At 41.8% G+C, this 15,886-nt stretch overlaps 2 protein-coding genes across 2 annotated transcripts; both read right to left on the reverse strand.

The window, feature by feature from the left end:
- Nucleotides 1-1,977: 1,977 nt before the first annotated feature.
- On the reverse strand, nt 1,978-9,866 carry LOC145536324 (uncharacterized). Its single transcript, XM_081565430.1, has 6 exons — nt 9,130-9,866; nt 7,700-8,442; nt 6,706-6,785; nt 6,092-6,230; nt 5,565-5,723; nt 1,978-2,090 (listed from the first exon to the last, which is right to left on the reverse strand). Exons 2-5 carry the CDS (start codon nt 7,983-7,985, stop codon nt 5,611-5,613), a joined length of 618 nt encoding a protein of 205 aa, XP_081421556.1. The 5' UTR covers nt 7,986-8,442; nt 9,130-9,866; the 3' UTR covers nt 1,978-2,090; nt 5,565-5,610.
- On the reverse strand, nt 8,846-13,360 carry LOC145536323 (uncharacterized). Its single transcript, XM_081565429.1, has 4 exons — nt 13,118-13,360; nt 12,627-12,845; nt 11,100-11,179; nt 8,846-9,866 (listed from the first exon to the last, which is right to left on the reverse strand). The coding sequence occupies exons 1-4, from the start codon at nt 13,293-13,295 to the stop codon at nt 9,858-9,860; spliced, it is 486 nt and encodes a 161-aa protein (XP_081421555.1). The 5' UTR covers nt 13,296-13,360; the 3' UTR covers nt 8,846-9,857.
- Nucleotides 13,361-15,886: the final 2,526 nt, after the last annotated feature.

Genomic DNA, 15,886 nt, shown 5'->3' on the forward strand with positions numbered 1-15,886 from the left:
GGAGCCCAAGCTTCCATCCAGTTCCTCCCCTCCTCATGAGCTGAGACCTTCCCTCTGCACTGGGCCTTGGGCGCCCATCTGCTAACGGTGCCCTCCTTGTTGTGGGTTGGGCAGATGGACTGAGAGAGTGTGTGTACACAGTTTTTGTCACAGGGCCCCTATCAAGGGTGGCAGTCATATCAGCAAGTATTTTTCTTAACAGGATTATTACCTGGGCTTCTGTGAACTGTGCATTATTACCCTCTCTGAGGATGGGGCCCCAAGCTTTTCTCTCTGTAGGGAGGCATGGTAGAAATCGTAGCAAATGTGACATCACAGGCCTGCTTCTAAGGCCCGTGAGAGTGGGGTCCATCCAGCCTCTCTCTTCAGACTGTTCTCGTGTGCAGATGTATGAACAGCTGAGAGGCCCAACCCTCTGGACACAGACCCCCCCCCCCAAACAGTTCTGAGATTTCATGCCCTGGGACAGAGATCTGCAAACAGTTCAGAGTGCTCATCCTGGATGCCAACCCAAAACAGCTCTAATAGGTCACACCTGAGGACACTGATGCACTCCAGCTCAGAAATTCCATCTCTGGCTTCAGATGAATTAGGATCCCTAACAGAAACAGCGTTGCTCACAGCCAGTTCTACAGGGGTAAGTTGTAACCTCTGCGATCCCTGAATGACACTGCGTCGTGAAGGAATTCTGGGTGAAAAACAGGAAGAGGCACACAGTGCTTTGGACAAACTGGCCCTTATTTAGTCACACGCCATATCCTCAGATATGCAGGTGACACCACCCTTATGGCAGAAAGTGAAGAACTAAAGAGCCTCCTGATGAAAGAGAAAGAGGAGAGTGAAAAAGGTGGCTTAAAACTCAACATTCAGAAATCTAAGATCATGGCATCCGGTCCCATCACTTCATGGCGAACAGATGGGGAAACACTGGAAACAGTGTCAGACTTTATTTTTGGGGGCTCCAAAATCAGTGCTGATGGTGATTGCAGCCATGAACTTAAAAGACGCTTACTCCTTGGAAGGAAGGTTATGGCCAACCTAGATAGCATATTTAAAAGCAGAGACATTACTTTGCCAACAAAAGTCCGTCTAGTCAAGGCTATGGTTTTTCCAGTGGTCATGTATGGATGTGAGAGTTGGACGGTGAAGAAAGCTGAGCACCGAAGAATTGATGCTTTTGGACTGTGGTGTTGGAGAAGACTCTTGAGAGTCCCTTGGACTGCAAGGAGATCCAACCAATCCATCCTAAAAGAGATCAATCCTGGGTGTTCACTGGAAGGTCTGATGTTGAAGCTGAAACTCCAATACTTGGGCCACCTCATGCGAAGGGCTGACTCATTGGAAAAGACCCTAATGCTGGGTAGGATTGGGGGCGGAAGGAGAAGGGGACGACAGAGGCTGAGATGGTTGGATGGCATAACCGACTCGATGGACATGGGTTTGGGTGGACTCCAGGAGTTGGTGATGGACAGAGAGGCCTGGCGTGCTGCAATTCATGGGGTCGCAGAGAGTCGGACACGACTGAGCGACTGAACTGAACTGAACTGAATCTATATTCAAGACAGCAAGCTAGGAATAGAATGGAACTTACTCTGATAAAGTGTATCTACAAAAAAGCAACGTAAACAGGTCGAAATGGAGAAGATTACTCATTTCCTATCGGGAAAAATGCCGATTATCACCTGCTTTAGTCAAGAGTATTCTGGCTGGTTTGTTCAATCCTGCAAAATGAGGAAAGGTTTAAGGTTTAAGCCAGTAGAAACTGTTGATATTCAAATATTATAGTATATTTTGAAAAGCAAAAATAATCTAGATCTAAATTTGTGGAATTAATATGCATATTTAGAGGAACTGTGGAACAGAAAATCTATATACAAACATTCTATCTCTACATACATCCTCAACTAGGCCATAAAAATCACAAACCATGGATTTTCAATACCATTAAATCCTCGGGGATAAATGTAACAAAAAATGTGCAAGGAGAAAATGAAACTTTATTGACAGAACTTTAACAGTCAAATATACAACATAAGAACAGCACAGATGGCTTCAGTCTATCTTCTTTCAAGCAAATCGTCGCCCTTCACCTATAATATATACATTAAAAAAGTTACTTAGCAGAAATTTCGATGACAGGAGAGGTGTACAGAGTTCATCGCAGTTGTAGTTTTATAAAGTGGACTAAAACAAGAACACTACGGGCGACCCTTTGGCTTACCTTCAGTTAATCCTCTCTAGAGATTTTATAGGCTTTTCAAGCGTATTACCAGTATTTTTAAAAACACACTACCCTTCCTAGTTATACAAGAAAATAAGGACACTGAGTTCAGAACAAATGAAATCAATTGAACCTATCAGAAGGTCGTTTTCAGTAGAGGGCAAAACTGTGTACACATTCAGTAAAATATCTAACAACAAAAAACACCCTAAGACAAACAAAATACACCAAAACTAAAACCAAAAAATCCCCCAAAAGTATCATTGAACTGTGTTGGTTTGAAATAATATTCCGAATATAGGACAGCTCAACAGTTGTTATCTCTGTTACTGCTTAAGTGAAGTAAAGAAAAAGGCCAGTAGTACATTTGTTTCTTCTCTACTGTGGAAGAGTGTAGAAATTTTCATTTGTTCTAATTTATCCCTGATGTGGTTGTTTTAAGTCAGTTAAACATTTATCCCCCTTTTTACTTGTGGCCCTCTTGTAATTCTAAATGTTTCTTGTCACCTTGGAAAGCATTCCAGTTGGTATAATAAATTATATGGGGACACTAATTTTCAGTCATTACTATCACCGGCGACATCAACATGTGAAGCAGAAATAGGACTTTCTCACAGCCACACCAAAAGAAGAAAGAGAAAAAGGAGAGAAGAAAAGAAACGGGAGAGCTAGAGGGAGTATGAGTGAGAGAGAAAAGCAAGTAGGAAGAGAGAAGAAAATCTGGAAAAGGAGATTTTTTGGTTTGTTTCTGAATGACAATGGCTTTTGAGAGACAACTCTGACCAATTTCAAAAGTTCATCCACGGTATCTTGTGATGTTTACTTATTTAGTTACTGTGGGCTATGTTAAATAATATTTCTTTTTCTACCCTATTAGACACATCCCATCAATATTCTAAAAATATGTGAGTTCCAGATTATACTCTGTTTTAATTCTGTAATCTACTGTTAGTGTCTTGTTCATATTTCTTATTAGGTATACTTGGGCTTTGTCCATTTTCTTCACAATCATGTAAACTGAGAGGAATGGACTGGCAATTTGGGGTTGGCAGATACAAACTATCACATTCAGAATGGATAAACAACAAGGTCCTACTATACAGCACAGGGAACTATGTCCAATCTCCTGTGATAAATCACAACAGAAAAGAATATTAAAAAATGTGTGTGTATATATATGTGTGTTACAAAATTATGTAAATTACCACATTGTGTTTATCTATTAGTTGAGTTTATTTTCCTCTTCCTGACGATTCATACCTGTCTTTTATTAAGTATCTTTTTCTTTTTCCGTTAGGTTTATTCTGTTGCTCTTTTTCTTACCTGTTTGTTGGGGGTAGGATTTTATATTTATGTACTTTATAATTAATGTATTTTTCTTTTTAAATACCACACATATTTAGGGCTAAGATGTTTCTAAGAGAACATTTTAATCATGTTCTGTAGTTACTTGCAAGTAGTCTGAAAGTTGTCCTTTCATCTACATGTTCTAATGGAATGGAACAAAAAGGTAAAGTGAAAATATTTAGAAGGCTAATACACAGTAAAATCTTCCCTAACCATGAAGTTCTTCCTGTAAAATTAGAACCATGCAATTAATTGTCAGCAATCTGGAGAACACCTATGTGAAAGATACTACGCTGATTACGTGGGAAGAACTAGAGTTACAGACTTTAACCTTCAAAACTTTTTAAACTCACGTATCAAAGAGGAAAAATAACATATTTGATATAGTGAGAGACGATTATATCGTGAGGCTCAGATTTTTACTAGTTCCTTAAGAGTGAGAGTTGGGTGTATGGCAAAAACCATCAGAGTAGTGTAAAGTAATGATCCTCCACTTAAAATAAGCAAAAAAACGCCCCCCAAAACAGACCAAACATGGGGGCAGGTAGTGTGCTTAGCATGTGTATCTCACTCACACCTGCCTGGAATATCACTGACTAAATGCACTCTCTCAACTTGATCAGCCACAGAAACAGGAAACTAGACTACCTTTTGCCATTTTATTATTCAGTCATATCATGCTTCAATGGGGAAAGGATTTAAAATGCAACTAATTTTCTTAAGAGCTAGAGAATTCAGAATTTGAGAGAATTTAACAAACATCAAGCAGAATGTTGGCTCATTTTCTTTTTTAAAAAAATTAATTTTTTAATTTTAATTGGAGGCTAATTACTTTACAATAGTGTGGTGTTTTTTGCAATACATTGATATGAATCAGCCACGGGTGTACATGGGTCCCCCATCAGAAAATGAAATCTCAATTCCCCTGTTATAATTTGACTCTAGATGATATTTTATGATAAATCAATCAAGAAAAACAGAGTACTCTTGTATGCATTCCATCGAAGGGAATCAGAGAGTGCAAAAATCAGCATGGAAAAATTGGCATTTTAGTGTATCTGTTCTGAATTCACAACTTAAATGAATAAAGTTCAGTTTAGAAGTTAAGGGATTTACCTGAATCACACACATTATGTTAAAGCTGGTACTAGAACCTACTGAGCATATTTCATGTAAACTGATATTTATTACAAATGCATTCCGTATTTGTTACAAGCAGAAATTAGAAAAGAACCTGAAAATTATTAGCTGTTGCTTAAAGTACTTATACTCAAGGAAAGAAAACGGTTTCCTTTTGAATCAGTTCTATTGAGAAGGATGAAACTGGAGCCCATTATACAGAGTGAAGTAAGCCAGACAGAAAAACACCAATACAGTATACTAATGCATATATATATGGAATTTGAAAGATGGTAACGATAACCCTATATGCGAGACAGAATAAGAGACACAGATGCATAGAACAGTCTTATGGACTCTGAGGGAGAAGGTGAGGGTGGGACGTTCTGAGAGAATAGCATTGAAACATGTATATTATCATATGTGAAACAGAACATCATTCCAGGTTCGATGCATGAGACAAATGCTCAGGGCTGGGGCAGTGGGATGACCCGGAGGGATGGGAGGGGGAGGGAGGTGTGGGGGGGGTTCAGGATGGGGAACACATGTAAACCCATGGCTGATTCATGTCAATGTATGGCAAAAACCACTACAATATTGTAAAGTAATTAGCCTCCAACTAAAATAAATAAATTTATTTAAAAATTAAAAAAAAAGGAAAACGGTTTCCTATTTTCAGTCCGATATGGCTTTGATCCTGTCTCTTTATTGGAAAGTCTGTAAGTCAGGCACTCAGGCATCTGGGATGTGAACTGTCTTTCAAAGAATATGTGAATTCTATTATTAAAATAATAGTAATGTTCCCTCTATATTATTAAAGATACAATATTCTGAAAAACAGAAACCACATAAATTACTTTCTGAATGGATGACATACCTGCTTCTGGCATTTCAACAGGCTCTATATTTGACGCAATCTCCTCCTAGACATCAGGACCATCTCCACCTTGACCCCCAGTCTTTGCCACAGCCAATTCCGGGAGATCAAGTTCCAGGTCAGAATCATTAAAAAAATACATCAATTCAGCTGTAAAACCTACAATATAAACAAGGGAATGATGATATTCATTCCCTCAGTGTTATGAATTAAAAGCCTTAGGTTAGGATGGTAAAAATGTGATGAGTAAGAAATTCAGGAGCATTATTCCAGGAATGTTTTGCTGGAGAAAAAGAAAGCAGAATTTTCCGAAAGTCATTACCATTTTCCTTTTCCAGGGTTGTCCTCAGACAACTTAGATGCTCCCCCGACTTGTCTTGAAAACAAGGGAAAACTTCACCAACCACACGAACCTGCAAACTATACTCTCCTCAGTTTTTTAGGAACTGTCTGAAGTCCTTTTCTAATGTTTCCTTTCCTCCACTCACTGGGTATGTCTTAAGGCAGGATGCACTGATACACTTTACCTTGACAGGCACGCTGCAGCTTCTCTTCACCACGATCCACTGGATGCTCTTCATTTACTTCCTCCTTTGCAGGTGTGATATCATGAATTTCAGCTGGTGGTTCCCCTTGTTGAGGTTGCTCAACACTGGGCTGCTGGTCCTAGTAGAGTGGGCATGCAAATAAAAACCTTTTGTTGTTAATACATCTAATAGCATAAATATACATAAGACACAGATGTATCTGATCATAAGTAAACCTAACAACATTTTCCCAACACAATTCTATGTACTTACTTTTAATAAAGTTTCTCTTCCCACAGAGAAAAGTTAACTCCCAAAAGAGTTACTCAGAAAGACTTTGGAAGCTATTTAACTCTATGTTGGGATGGAAGTATGCAATCTGTTGTTAATAAGCAGGAGGAGGGAGTCACTGGGCACATTTCCAGGGAATTTAACAGTATACTCATCCAGGCAACGCCAGACTGTAATATATCTGGATCAATGTTCCTTCCTAAGACACACTGTCACCCTTTATCAGCATGAAAGACCTTTATCACTGCATCTGTACTACTTAACATCATTTTCTCAAAAATAAACTTCTGCTAATAGAAAACACCAAATGGTAAGGTACTCACAACCACAGGTGCATCCAGCTGGGAGGACTCTTGATCTATAGGTCCCAGTGTTGATGCCACTTGCCCACTCATATTTCTCCCTGAAAGTAGAATGTTGTGATTTAGAAAATGTATTTATGACTAGAGCTATATTTGATCACTTTTATGGCCATATGTTGACTTATTACTTTTTTTAAAAATGTGAAAATACTTTCAAAAGAAAACGATGGTTAAGTATGAGTGTACATGCATTCCAATCACACTAAATACAGTTACTAGAAAAGCCATTTTTCTCTTTGCTAAGCTGGCAGAGAAATTACCTTAAGGTACACAGGAAGGCTCAATTTTTGTGAGGAAGTTTGATTTCACAACAGAATTCTCCATTATGAAGATATTTAGTGAAATACTGCTAAGAGTTAAAAATTCAGGACTATTCCTTTTGTCACACTCCTATTCACCAGACATATCTCCCCCAACTCCCTTGGAATTCAGCTGGAACAAGAAGGCTCAGTCTTTACAGCCTGACTATGGCGATTTTCTCAGTGTCTGGGGCTGAAGTGAGTCTGCATGCAGAGCAACCGGTCCACGTCTCCCTTGACACCTTATCACAAAACCCGGGAGACAGTCACAACCCACCCCCCCACCCGCGGTCCGGTTTCTAGGCCTTTCCTTAATCGCCCACCCCGCCCCCTGCCCAGGTCCCACTGCCGGCCCCAGATTCTGTGCTCTGTCATCAGTTCCAGGGCCCCAGTGAACCAGATATTTCAAATAGCACTCCCAAGTCTCACCCCCACCATCACCCGACCCCTGCCCTCTTCTGCCCACCGAGCTTCCTCTCCAGCCACCAGGGCAAGAACTATGGCATCACGACACCTCTGAAGAGCCAGATGACGACCTCGAGGGCCTTCCTCCTCAAAGGCCCGAAAACGCACTGCCCGACCCGCCCGAAACTCGCTGGCTCCCCCTCACACGCTCGCACACATCAACTCCAGACAGGACAGATCTGTGGACCTACCCGGTGACCCGAAAGCAGCGAGAAGGAACCGGGACTGAGTAAACACAACCGCCTCAGGCCCAACGCTCCTCACAGAATCTGCGCTACTTATGCGCACCAAGGCGCATGCGCAGTAGCGGGTGTACGGGCACACACTGCGCATGCTCCCTGAGTTCGGCGTGTGCCGAGCACGTTGAGCTTTTCTCGCTACTGAGGTAAGAGTCCTGGAACCGCAGGGTCTCTGGAGGATGAGAAAGGGGGTTGAAGACTGTATTTTTTTCCTTCCAGTGCAGTCTTTCTTACGCATCCACAAACTGTGGTGATAGGTAGTCCCAGGTTACCCTTAGTGGAGAATGTGTCTCAGGAAGACATTTATGACAGGAATAGACATTACTGGTTTGAATACCTATTTTTATACATGCTTTGATGAACCATTTCCTTCTCTGCTTCTGGGTTTTCCATCATGCTTGCAATGGCTTTACTCACTTCCATAGAACAGACACAGAAATATGTACCTCCGTTTCCATCTGTTGCTTGGAGCATTGCACATTTATATCTCTGAACTGGTAACTGATTTCTCAGAATATACCTCTGGTTCCTGTACAATATTCTTCTTTTAGCATCGGACTTGACTTTCACCACCAGACACATCCACAGCTGGGGGCTGTTTCCACTTTAGCTTAGCCTTTTCATTCCTTTTGTAGCTATTTCTTCACTCTTCTCCGGTAGCATATTCTTCTTATTCTCAAGAATTTCGGTACTTCCTAGGAGTTTTAATTTTAGCCAATTTTACCCAAGAGAAAGGAAAACATATTCACACAAGGACCATTACTAAAATATCCTACTCATGTACTCTTAATAGCCAAAACTAGAAACAACCAAACTATTCAACAACTGGTATGTAGATGAAAGAAAAAAAGAGTATACTCATGCATAAGAATACTACACAGTCATTTCAAAAGGAACTACTAATGCATGTAACAGCAAGGAGGCATCTCAGCTGTGCCACTGAGAGATGTCAGACACAGAAAGCTATGTGTTATATGATTTCATGTCAATGGATTTCTGGAAAACGCACAACTATAGGCACAGAAATGTATCTGTGGTTGCCAGGGTATAGGAATGGAGGAAGGAATCTGAATGCAAATAGCCGGAGGGAGCATTTGCTTTTTTTTTTTTTTTTAATAAATTTATTTATTTTAGTTGGGGGCTAATTACTTTACAATATTGTAGTGGCTTTTGCCATACATTGACATGAATCAGCTATGGGTTTACATGTGTTCCCCATCCTGAACCCCCCTCCCACCCACTCTCCATCCCATCCCTCTGGGTCATCCCATTGCCCCAGCCCTGAGCATTTGTCTCATGCATCGAACCTGGAATGGTGTTCTGTTTCACATATGATAATATACATGTTTCAATGCTATTCTCTCAGAACGTCCCACCCTCACCTTCTCCCTCAGAGTCCATACGACTGTTCTATGCATCTCTGTCTCTTATTCTGTCTCGCAATAGGGTTATGGTTACCGTCTTTCAAATTCCATATATATGCATTAGTATACTGTATTGGTGTTTTCCTTTCTGGCTTACTTCACTCTGAATAATGGGCTCCAGTTTCATCCATCTCAATAGAAATGATTCAAATGTATTCTTTCTAATGGCTGAGTAATATTCCATTGGGTATATGTACCAATGCTTCCTTATTCATTCGTCTGCTGATGGACATCTAGGTTGCTTCCATGTCCTGGCTATTGTAAACAGTGCTGTGATGAACACTGGGCTACACGTGTCTCTTTCAATTCTGGTTTCCTTGGTGTGTATGCCCAGCAGAGGGATTGCTGTGTCGTATGGCAGTTCTATTCCCAGTTTTTTAAGGAATCTCCACACTGTTCTCCATAGTGGCTGTACTAGTTTGCATTCTCACCCGAGGGAGCATTTTCAAACCAACGGGACGTTTTCTACCTTTTTGTTGTGGTAGCATTTACGCAATGGTATGCATATGTCAAAACTCGACAAACAGGAATGCTTTAAAGCATTGACTTCTCTTGTATATAAATTATGTCTCAAGCTTCTCTTCACCACGATCCACTGGATCCTCTTCATTTATTTCCTCCTTTGCCGGTGTGATATCCTGCATTTCAGCTGGTGGTTCCCCTTGTTGAGGTTGCTCAACACTGGGCTACTGGTCCTAGTAGAGTGGGCATGCAAATAAAAACCTTTTGTTGTTAATACATCTAATAGCATAAATATACATAAGACACAGATATATCTGATCATAAGTTAACCTAACAACATTTTCCCAACACAATTCTATGTACTTACTTTTAATAAAGTTACTCTTCCCACAGAGAAAAGTTAGCTCCCCTAAGAGTTACCCAGAAAGACTTTGGAAGCTATTTAAATCTATGTTGGGATGGAAGTATGCAATCTGTTGTTAATAAGCAGGAGGAAGGGAGTCACTGGGCACATTTCCAGGGAATTTAACGGTATACTCATCCAGGCAACACCAGACTGTAATATATCTGGATCAATGTTCCTTCCTAAGACAAACTGTCACCCTTTATCAGCATGAAAGACCTTTATCGCTGCATCTGTACTACTTACTGAGAGGGCAACCGGCAGGAAGGCCAGGAGTCTCCAAACGGAGGAAATAGGCTGCAAGTGTCAGACATTTTCTCTCTCTCTTAAGCGGCAGGATGAAACAAACTAGGGATATTGTTTCCCTTCTCTATACAAATTTAAAAGAGGTTTCTCTGAAAATACTGTGTGGCCATGACACCTGGTTTCACCTGAAGTTAACTATTCACAAACTTTGAGTTAACCAATGCATTTTTCTTATGGAAATGTTTGTCTTAAGCTATGTTATTGTTCTCTGCATTTACCCCAAGCGCTGTCTTCCGCCTAATGGCTCAGAACCTACTTGACAAACCAGTATGTTATACTCAGACACTGTTCCCCTAATCTATGTAGATGAAACTATTTGCATGATCTGCCTTTCTGCAAAATTCAAGTCAATCGTTTTATGACCCGGGATGTCTGGTGCCCAGATTATTCCAAAATACATCTTATGGATGAGGGGCCTGGTGCCATTCTGAGTTTAAGACATTCCTTTCTTTCATTAACAAACTGCTAGTGACTATATATCATCCAGCTGAAGACTAGCAGGGGGGTACTCTTTCTACCCCCTTCCGATGCCTATGTCAGAAGCTTTCTCTATCTCGTTTACACTTTAATAAAACTTTATCACACCAAAGCTCTGGGCGATCCAGCCTCGTCTCTGGCCCCGGATTGAATTCTTCTCCTCCAGAGGCCAAGAATCCCGGCCGTCTTTCTGCGGCTCAGCAACGACCTCACTACTTAACAATATTTTCTCCAAAATAAACTTGTGCTAATAGAAAACATCAAATGGTAAGGTACTCACAACCACAGGTTCACCCAGCTGGGAGGACTCTTGATCTATAGGTCCCAATGTTGATGCCACTTGCAAACTCATATTTCTCCCTGAAAGTAGAATATTGTGATTTAGAAAATGTATTTAAGAGTACAGCTATATTTGATCACTTTTATGACCATACGTTGACTTATTATTTTTTAAAAAATGTGAAAATACTTTCAAAAGAAAACTCCGGTTAAGTACGAGTGTACATGCATTCCAAGTACACCAAATACAGTTGCTAGAAAAGCCATATTTGTCTTTGCTAAGCTGGCAGAGAAATCACCTTAAGGTACACAGGAAGGCTGAATTTTTGTGAGGAAGTGTGATTTCACAACAGAATTCTCCATCATGAAGATATTTAGTGAAACGCTGCTAGGAATTAAAAATCTAGGACTATTCCTTTTGTCACACTCCTTTTCACCAGACATATCTCCCCCAACTCCCTTGGAATTCAGCTGGAACAAGAAGAAAGGCTCAGTCTTTACAGCCTGATTTTCTCAGGGTCTGGGGCTGAGGTGAGTGCATGCAGAGCAACTGGTCCACGTCTCCCTTGACACCTTATCACAAAACCCGGGATAATGAAGAAGGAATTCCTGGGGCCTGGACTCCATCTTAGGCCTGTTGGTGCTGATCATGCTCGGCCACCTCTCTAATGGACTCTGAACTCTGTGCCTAGTGCCTGTGAAAACGACAATAGAAGGATAAGACCCCCTCCGGACAGGGGAACCTTGAAGATCCTATCCAGGTTACTCATCGCCTAAGAGAAAACATACACTAATCACCCCTGTCTCTGGACAGGCCGTAAATGTTTCTGTACCTATCGGGGTGTAACCTCCGGCTTATTGATTATTGGCCAACTGTTTAACTGTTTGAACACATAACACCTAAATGATGAGATTACTGTGATTGTATTTACCCTTCCTTTGTTTATGTAAGTCTCGAGGAATTTGGGGTGGTGAGTTCGGACACGTACACATGCGGTATAAAAAATTTTCACAAATGCTGGTCGGGGTCCTTGGCTAAGAGGAGACTCTGCCTTGGGCCCGCCGGTGTAATAAACTGCCCTCCATTACCTCCATTGTCCTTCTGAGTGAGTTTGTTCCCCAAAACGCGTGGCTATAACAATACAGTCACAACCCCCCCGCGGTCCGGTTTCTAGGCCTTTCCTTAATCGCCCACCCCGCCCCCTGCCCAGGTCCCACTGCCGGCCCCAGATTCTGTGCTCTGTCGTCAGTTCCAGGGCCCCAGTGAACCAGATATTTCAAATAGCACTCCCAAGTCTCCCCCCCACCATCACCCGACCCCTGCCCTCTTCTGCCCACCGCCCTTCCTCTCCAGCCACCAGGGCAAGAACTATGGCGTCGCGACACCTCTGAGGAGAAAGATGACGACCTCGAGGGCTTTCCTCCTCAAAGGCCCCAGATCGCACTGCCCGACCCGCCCGAAACTCGCTGGCTCCCCCTCACACACTCGCACACTTCAACTCCAGACAGGACAGATCTGTGGACCTACCTGGTGACTCGCAAGCAGTGAGAAGGAACCGGGACTGAGTAAACCCAACCGCCTCAGGCCCAACGCTCCTCACAGAACGCTCAGGATGTATGTGCACCAAGGCGCATGCGCAGCAACGGGTGCACGTGCACACACTGCGCATGCTCCCGGAGTTCGGCGTGTGCCGTGCACGTTGAGGTTTTCTCGCCACTGAGGTGGAGTCCTGGAACGGCAGGGTCTCTGGAGGATGAGAAAGGGGCTTGAAGACTATATATTTTTCCTTCCAGGGCAGTCTTTCTTATGCATCCACAAACTGGTGATAGGTAGTCCCAGGTTACCCTTAGTGGAGAATGTGTCTCAGAAAGACATTCGTGACAGAAACAGACATTACGGTTTTTAATACCTATTTTTATACATGCTTTGATGAACCATTTCCTTCTCTGCTTCTGGGTTTTCCATCACGCTTGCGATGGCTTTACTCACTTCCATGGAATAGACACAGAAATACATACCTCTGTTTCCATCTGTTGCTTGCAGCAGTGCACCTTTATATCTCTGAACTGGTAACTGATTTCTCAGAATATACCTCTGGTTCCTGTACAATATTGTTCTTTTAGCATCGGACTTGACTTTCACCACAAGACACAACCACAGCTGGGGGTTGTTTCCCCTTTGGCTTAGCCTTTTCATTCCTTCTGTAGCTATTTCTTCACTCTTCTCCAGTAGCACATTCTTCTTATTCTCAGGAATTTTCGTACTTACTAGGAGTTTTAATTTTACCAAAGACAAAGGAAAACATATTCACACAAGGACCATTACTAAAATATCCTACTCATGTACTCCTAATAGCCAAAACCAGAAACAGCCCAACTATTCAACAACTGGCATATAGATGAAAGAGAAACAAAAGTGTATACTCGTGCAGGAGAACACTACACAGTCATTTCAAAAGGAACTCCTAATGCATGTAACAGCAAGGATGCATCTCAGCTGTGCCACTGAGAGATGTCAGACACAGAAGGCTGTGTGTTATATGATTCCATGTCAATGGATTCCTGGAAAAGGCACAACTATAGGTACAGAAATATATCTGCGGTGGCCAGGGTATAGGAATGGAGGAAGGAGTCTGAATGCAAATAGCCCAAAGGAGCGTTTTCAAACGAATGGGGCGTTTTCTACATTTTTGTTGTGGTAGCATTTACGCAATGGTATGCATATGTGAAAACTCGACAAACGGTAATGCTTTAAAGCATTGACTTCTATTGTATATAAATTATATCTCAATACCTCTCACTTTTTTTTAAAAGGAAAAGGAACTTTTAAGTATGTAAATACTGGTTATTGTATCCATCTAGACCATGAGCTCATAAACATAAAAATCTTATTTGGAATTCTTTCCAGACCTGGCCAACTTCCAGGATTTCCCATGACACCTTTGTACCCTTATGACAGGACACAGAAACTTGGTCTTAACCATGTTTACAATTCCCTCTCCTTCACTTCAAGTCCATATTCTTGCTGAGTTCTGTCACTTTTACTTCGAAAATCTCTAATGCATCTACTTTTTCCAAAGTCCACCGCATCTGCTCTAGTCCAAAGCCTCCCTCCATTTAATTGTCAACCCCCTTGAGTTTGTGTCATACCCCTTGGGTTTGTGCATCAGAGAAAACAGACAACCCTGTCACATGCTCTCAGTGAAGACAGCCTGGCAGTAGGGAAAATAAGACCATGCCTCTGCTCCAGTAGTGCCTAGACACGTTGTCCATGTCAATCAGAACTGAGGAATTCTTGTAAAAAGTGCAGATGCCATGATCTACATTCAGTGGACCTCACTCAGTGCGGCTACAACAGTGCCCTAGAATCTGTGAGATTACACTATACTTGGGAAACTTTCAGGAACTTTATTGAACCCCTTTGGTAGCGAGACTCAGCAAAATAAGGGAAATAGAGATCGGAACAGATATTAGAAAAAATATATAGATAATCAACAAAACCCAAAGCTGGCTCTTTCAAAAGGTCACTACGAATTCATAAATTTCCGCCCAGAAGAATAAAACAAAAGCAAGATAACTATAGACAAAACTTACCAATATCAGGAAAGAAATAGGTTACAGATTCCACAGAAATTAAAAGGATTCTATGAATAAGTTTATAGTCATAGAATAACTACATCTGGCAATTTAGGTGAAGCGGAACAAACTATCAAATTTCAGTGAAAAAGGAACAGATAACCTATTTTAAAAGCAAGCTTGTAGTTGAAAAATTCACAGAAAAGAAATCTCCAGCCCCAGGTGGTATCCTAGGCACAAAAGAGAAGGGGAGGGAAAGAAAGGGTAGGGACAGGGACAAAGTAAAAAAAAAAAATATATATATATATATATATATATATATATCACTCCAATCATTTAATCAAGGTGATTTGGGCCAAATCCAAGCAATGTGATGAGACCATTCATTTTTTTTTCTCATTGTCCTCCAGCTTCCCCTTCCTGCCTCTCTCCTTTGCCCCAGTTCCCTTTCTCCTTCTTAAGTCCTGCCCTCCATCAAGGGCAGGCAACGATATGAGGCATGATTCCCACATTAAAACTGAGGTACGCTGCTCGGCTGACATTCAACGTGGATGCTATCATCCCTGCAGCTGGTACACTCAAGTTCTCTGTCTCTCCTGACGGACCAGAAGGTTTCACTCCTAATTTCAGGTATAGGTAGGAGAGAAGGTGCAGGGCACATGTTGGAGCCTTGAGTCCTTCATCTGTGAAATGCAGATGACCACAAACTGGGGGACAAACAGAAATAGCAGCACCAGGCCCCTTTCAATGAGAGCTACGTGCCAAACCCAGTGCATCACAGGACTCCTTGACATTCAGGAGCACGCCAAGTAGATTTCCATGCCAGGACTGTTGCATTTGTTGTTCCTTCTGCCTGGAATGCTCTTCCCTTAGGTAACCCCACGACCTGCTCCCTCACTTCCTCCAGATCTCTGCTTACTTGGCATCTTTCAGGGAGACTTTCCCTCATTATCTTGAAGAAAATCATAATATCATACCCACATACACCTTTTCCCCTGATCTAGCAATATCTTTCTTCATAGTGCCTGCCACCCTTGATTTACTTACTGACCACCAAGTCTATGCAATGAGAGACTTGGTTAGTTTTGCCCTGTCCCAAACTCCTCCAATAGTGCTCAGGTCTATGGCAGGTGCTCAGAAAACATTTGCTGAAGGACAGTCTGGAGGCAGGCCCTTTAAACACATTGCTAACATGCACAGGTACCCTCCAAG

This window comes from Giraffa tippelskirchi, chromosome X (assembly GCF_054371585.1).
Source record: "Giraffa tippelskirchi isolate mGirTip1 chromosome X, T2T-mGirTip1v1.2.pri, whole genome shotgun sequence".
Classification (NCBI taxonomy): Eukaryota; Metazoa; Chordata; class Mammalia; order Artiodactyla; family Giraffidae; genus Giraffa; species Giraffa tippelskirchi.

What these genes read in the sequence shown, in the direction of transcription:
- LOC145536323 (XM_081565429.1), bottom strand. Translation starts at nt 13,295, where the DNA reads ATGAAAAGGCTAAGCCAAAGGGGAAACAACCCCCAGCTGTGGTTGTGT. An exon ending in AGCAACAGATGGAAACAGAG is followed by an intron (nt 12,846 to 13,117) that starts GTATGTATTTCT and finishes CTCATCCTCCAG; the next exon opens with AGACCCTGCCGTTCCAGGAC. An exon ending in CACTGCTTGCGAGTCACCAG is followed by an intron (nt 11,180 to 12,626) that starts GTAGGTCCACAG and finishes TTCTACTTTCAG; the next exon opens with GGAGAAATATGAGTTTGCAA.
- LOC145536324 (XM_081565430.1), bottom strand. Translation starts at nt 7,985, where the DNA reads ATGCGTAAGAAAGACTGCACTGGAAGGAAAAAAATACAGTCTTCAACC. An exon ending in CGCTGCTTTCGGGTCACCGG is followed by an intron (nt 6,786 to 7,699) that starts GTAGGTCCACAG and finishes TTCTACTTTCAG; the next exon opens with GGAGAAATATGAGTGGGCAA. An exon ending in GCTGCAGCGTGCCTGTCAAG is followed by an intron (nt 5,724 to 6,091) that starts GTAAAGTGTATC and finishes TTTATATTGTAG; the next exon opens with GTTTTACAGCTGAATTGATG.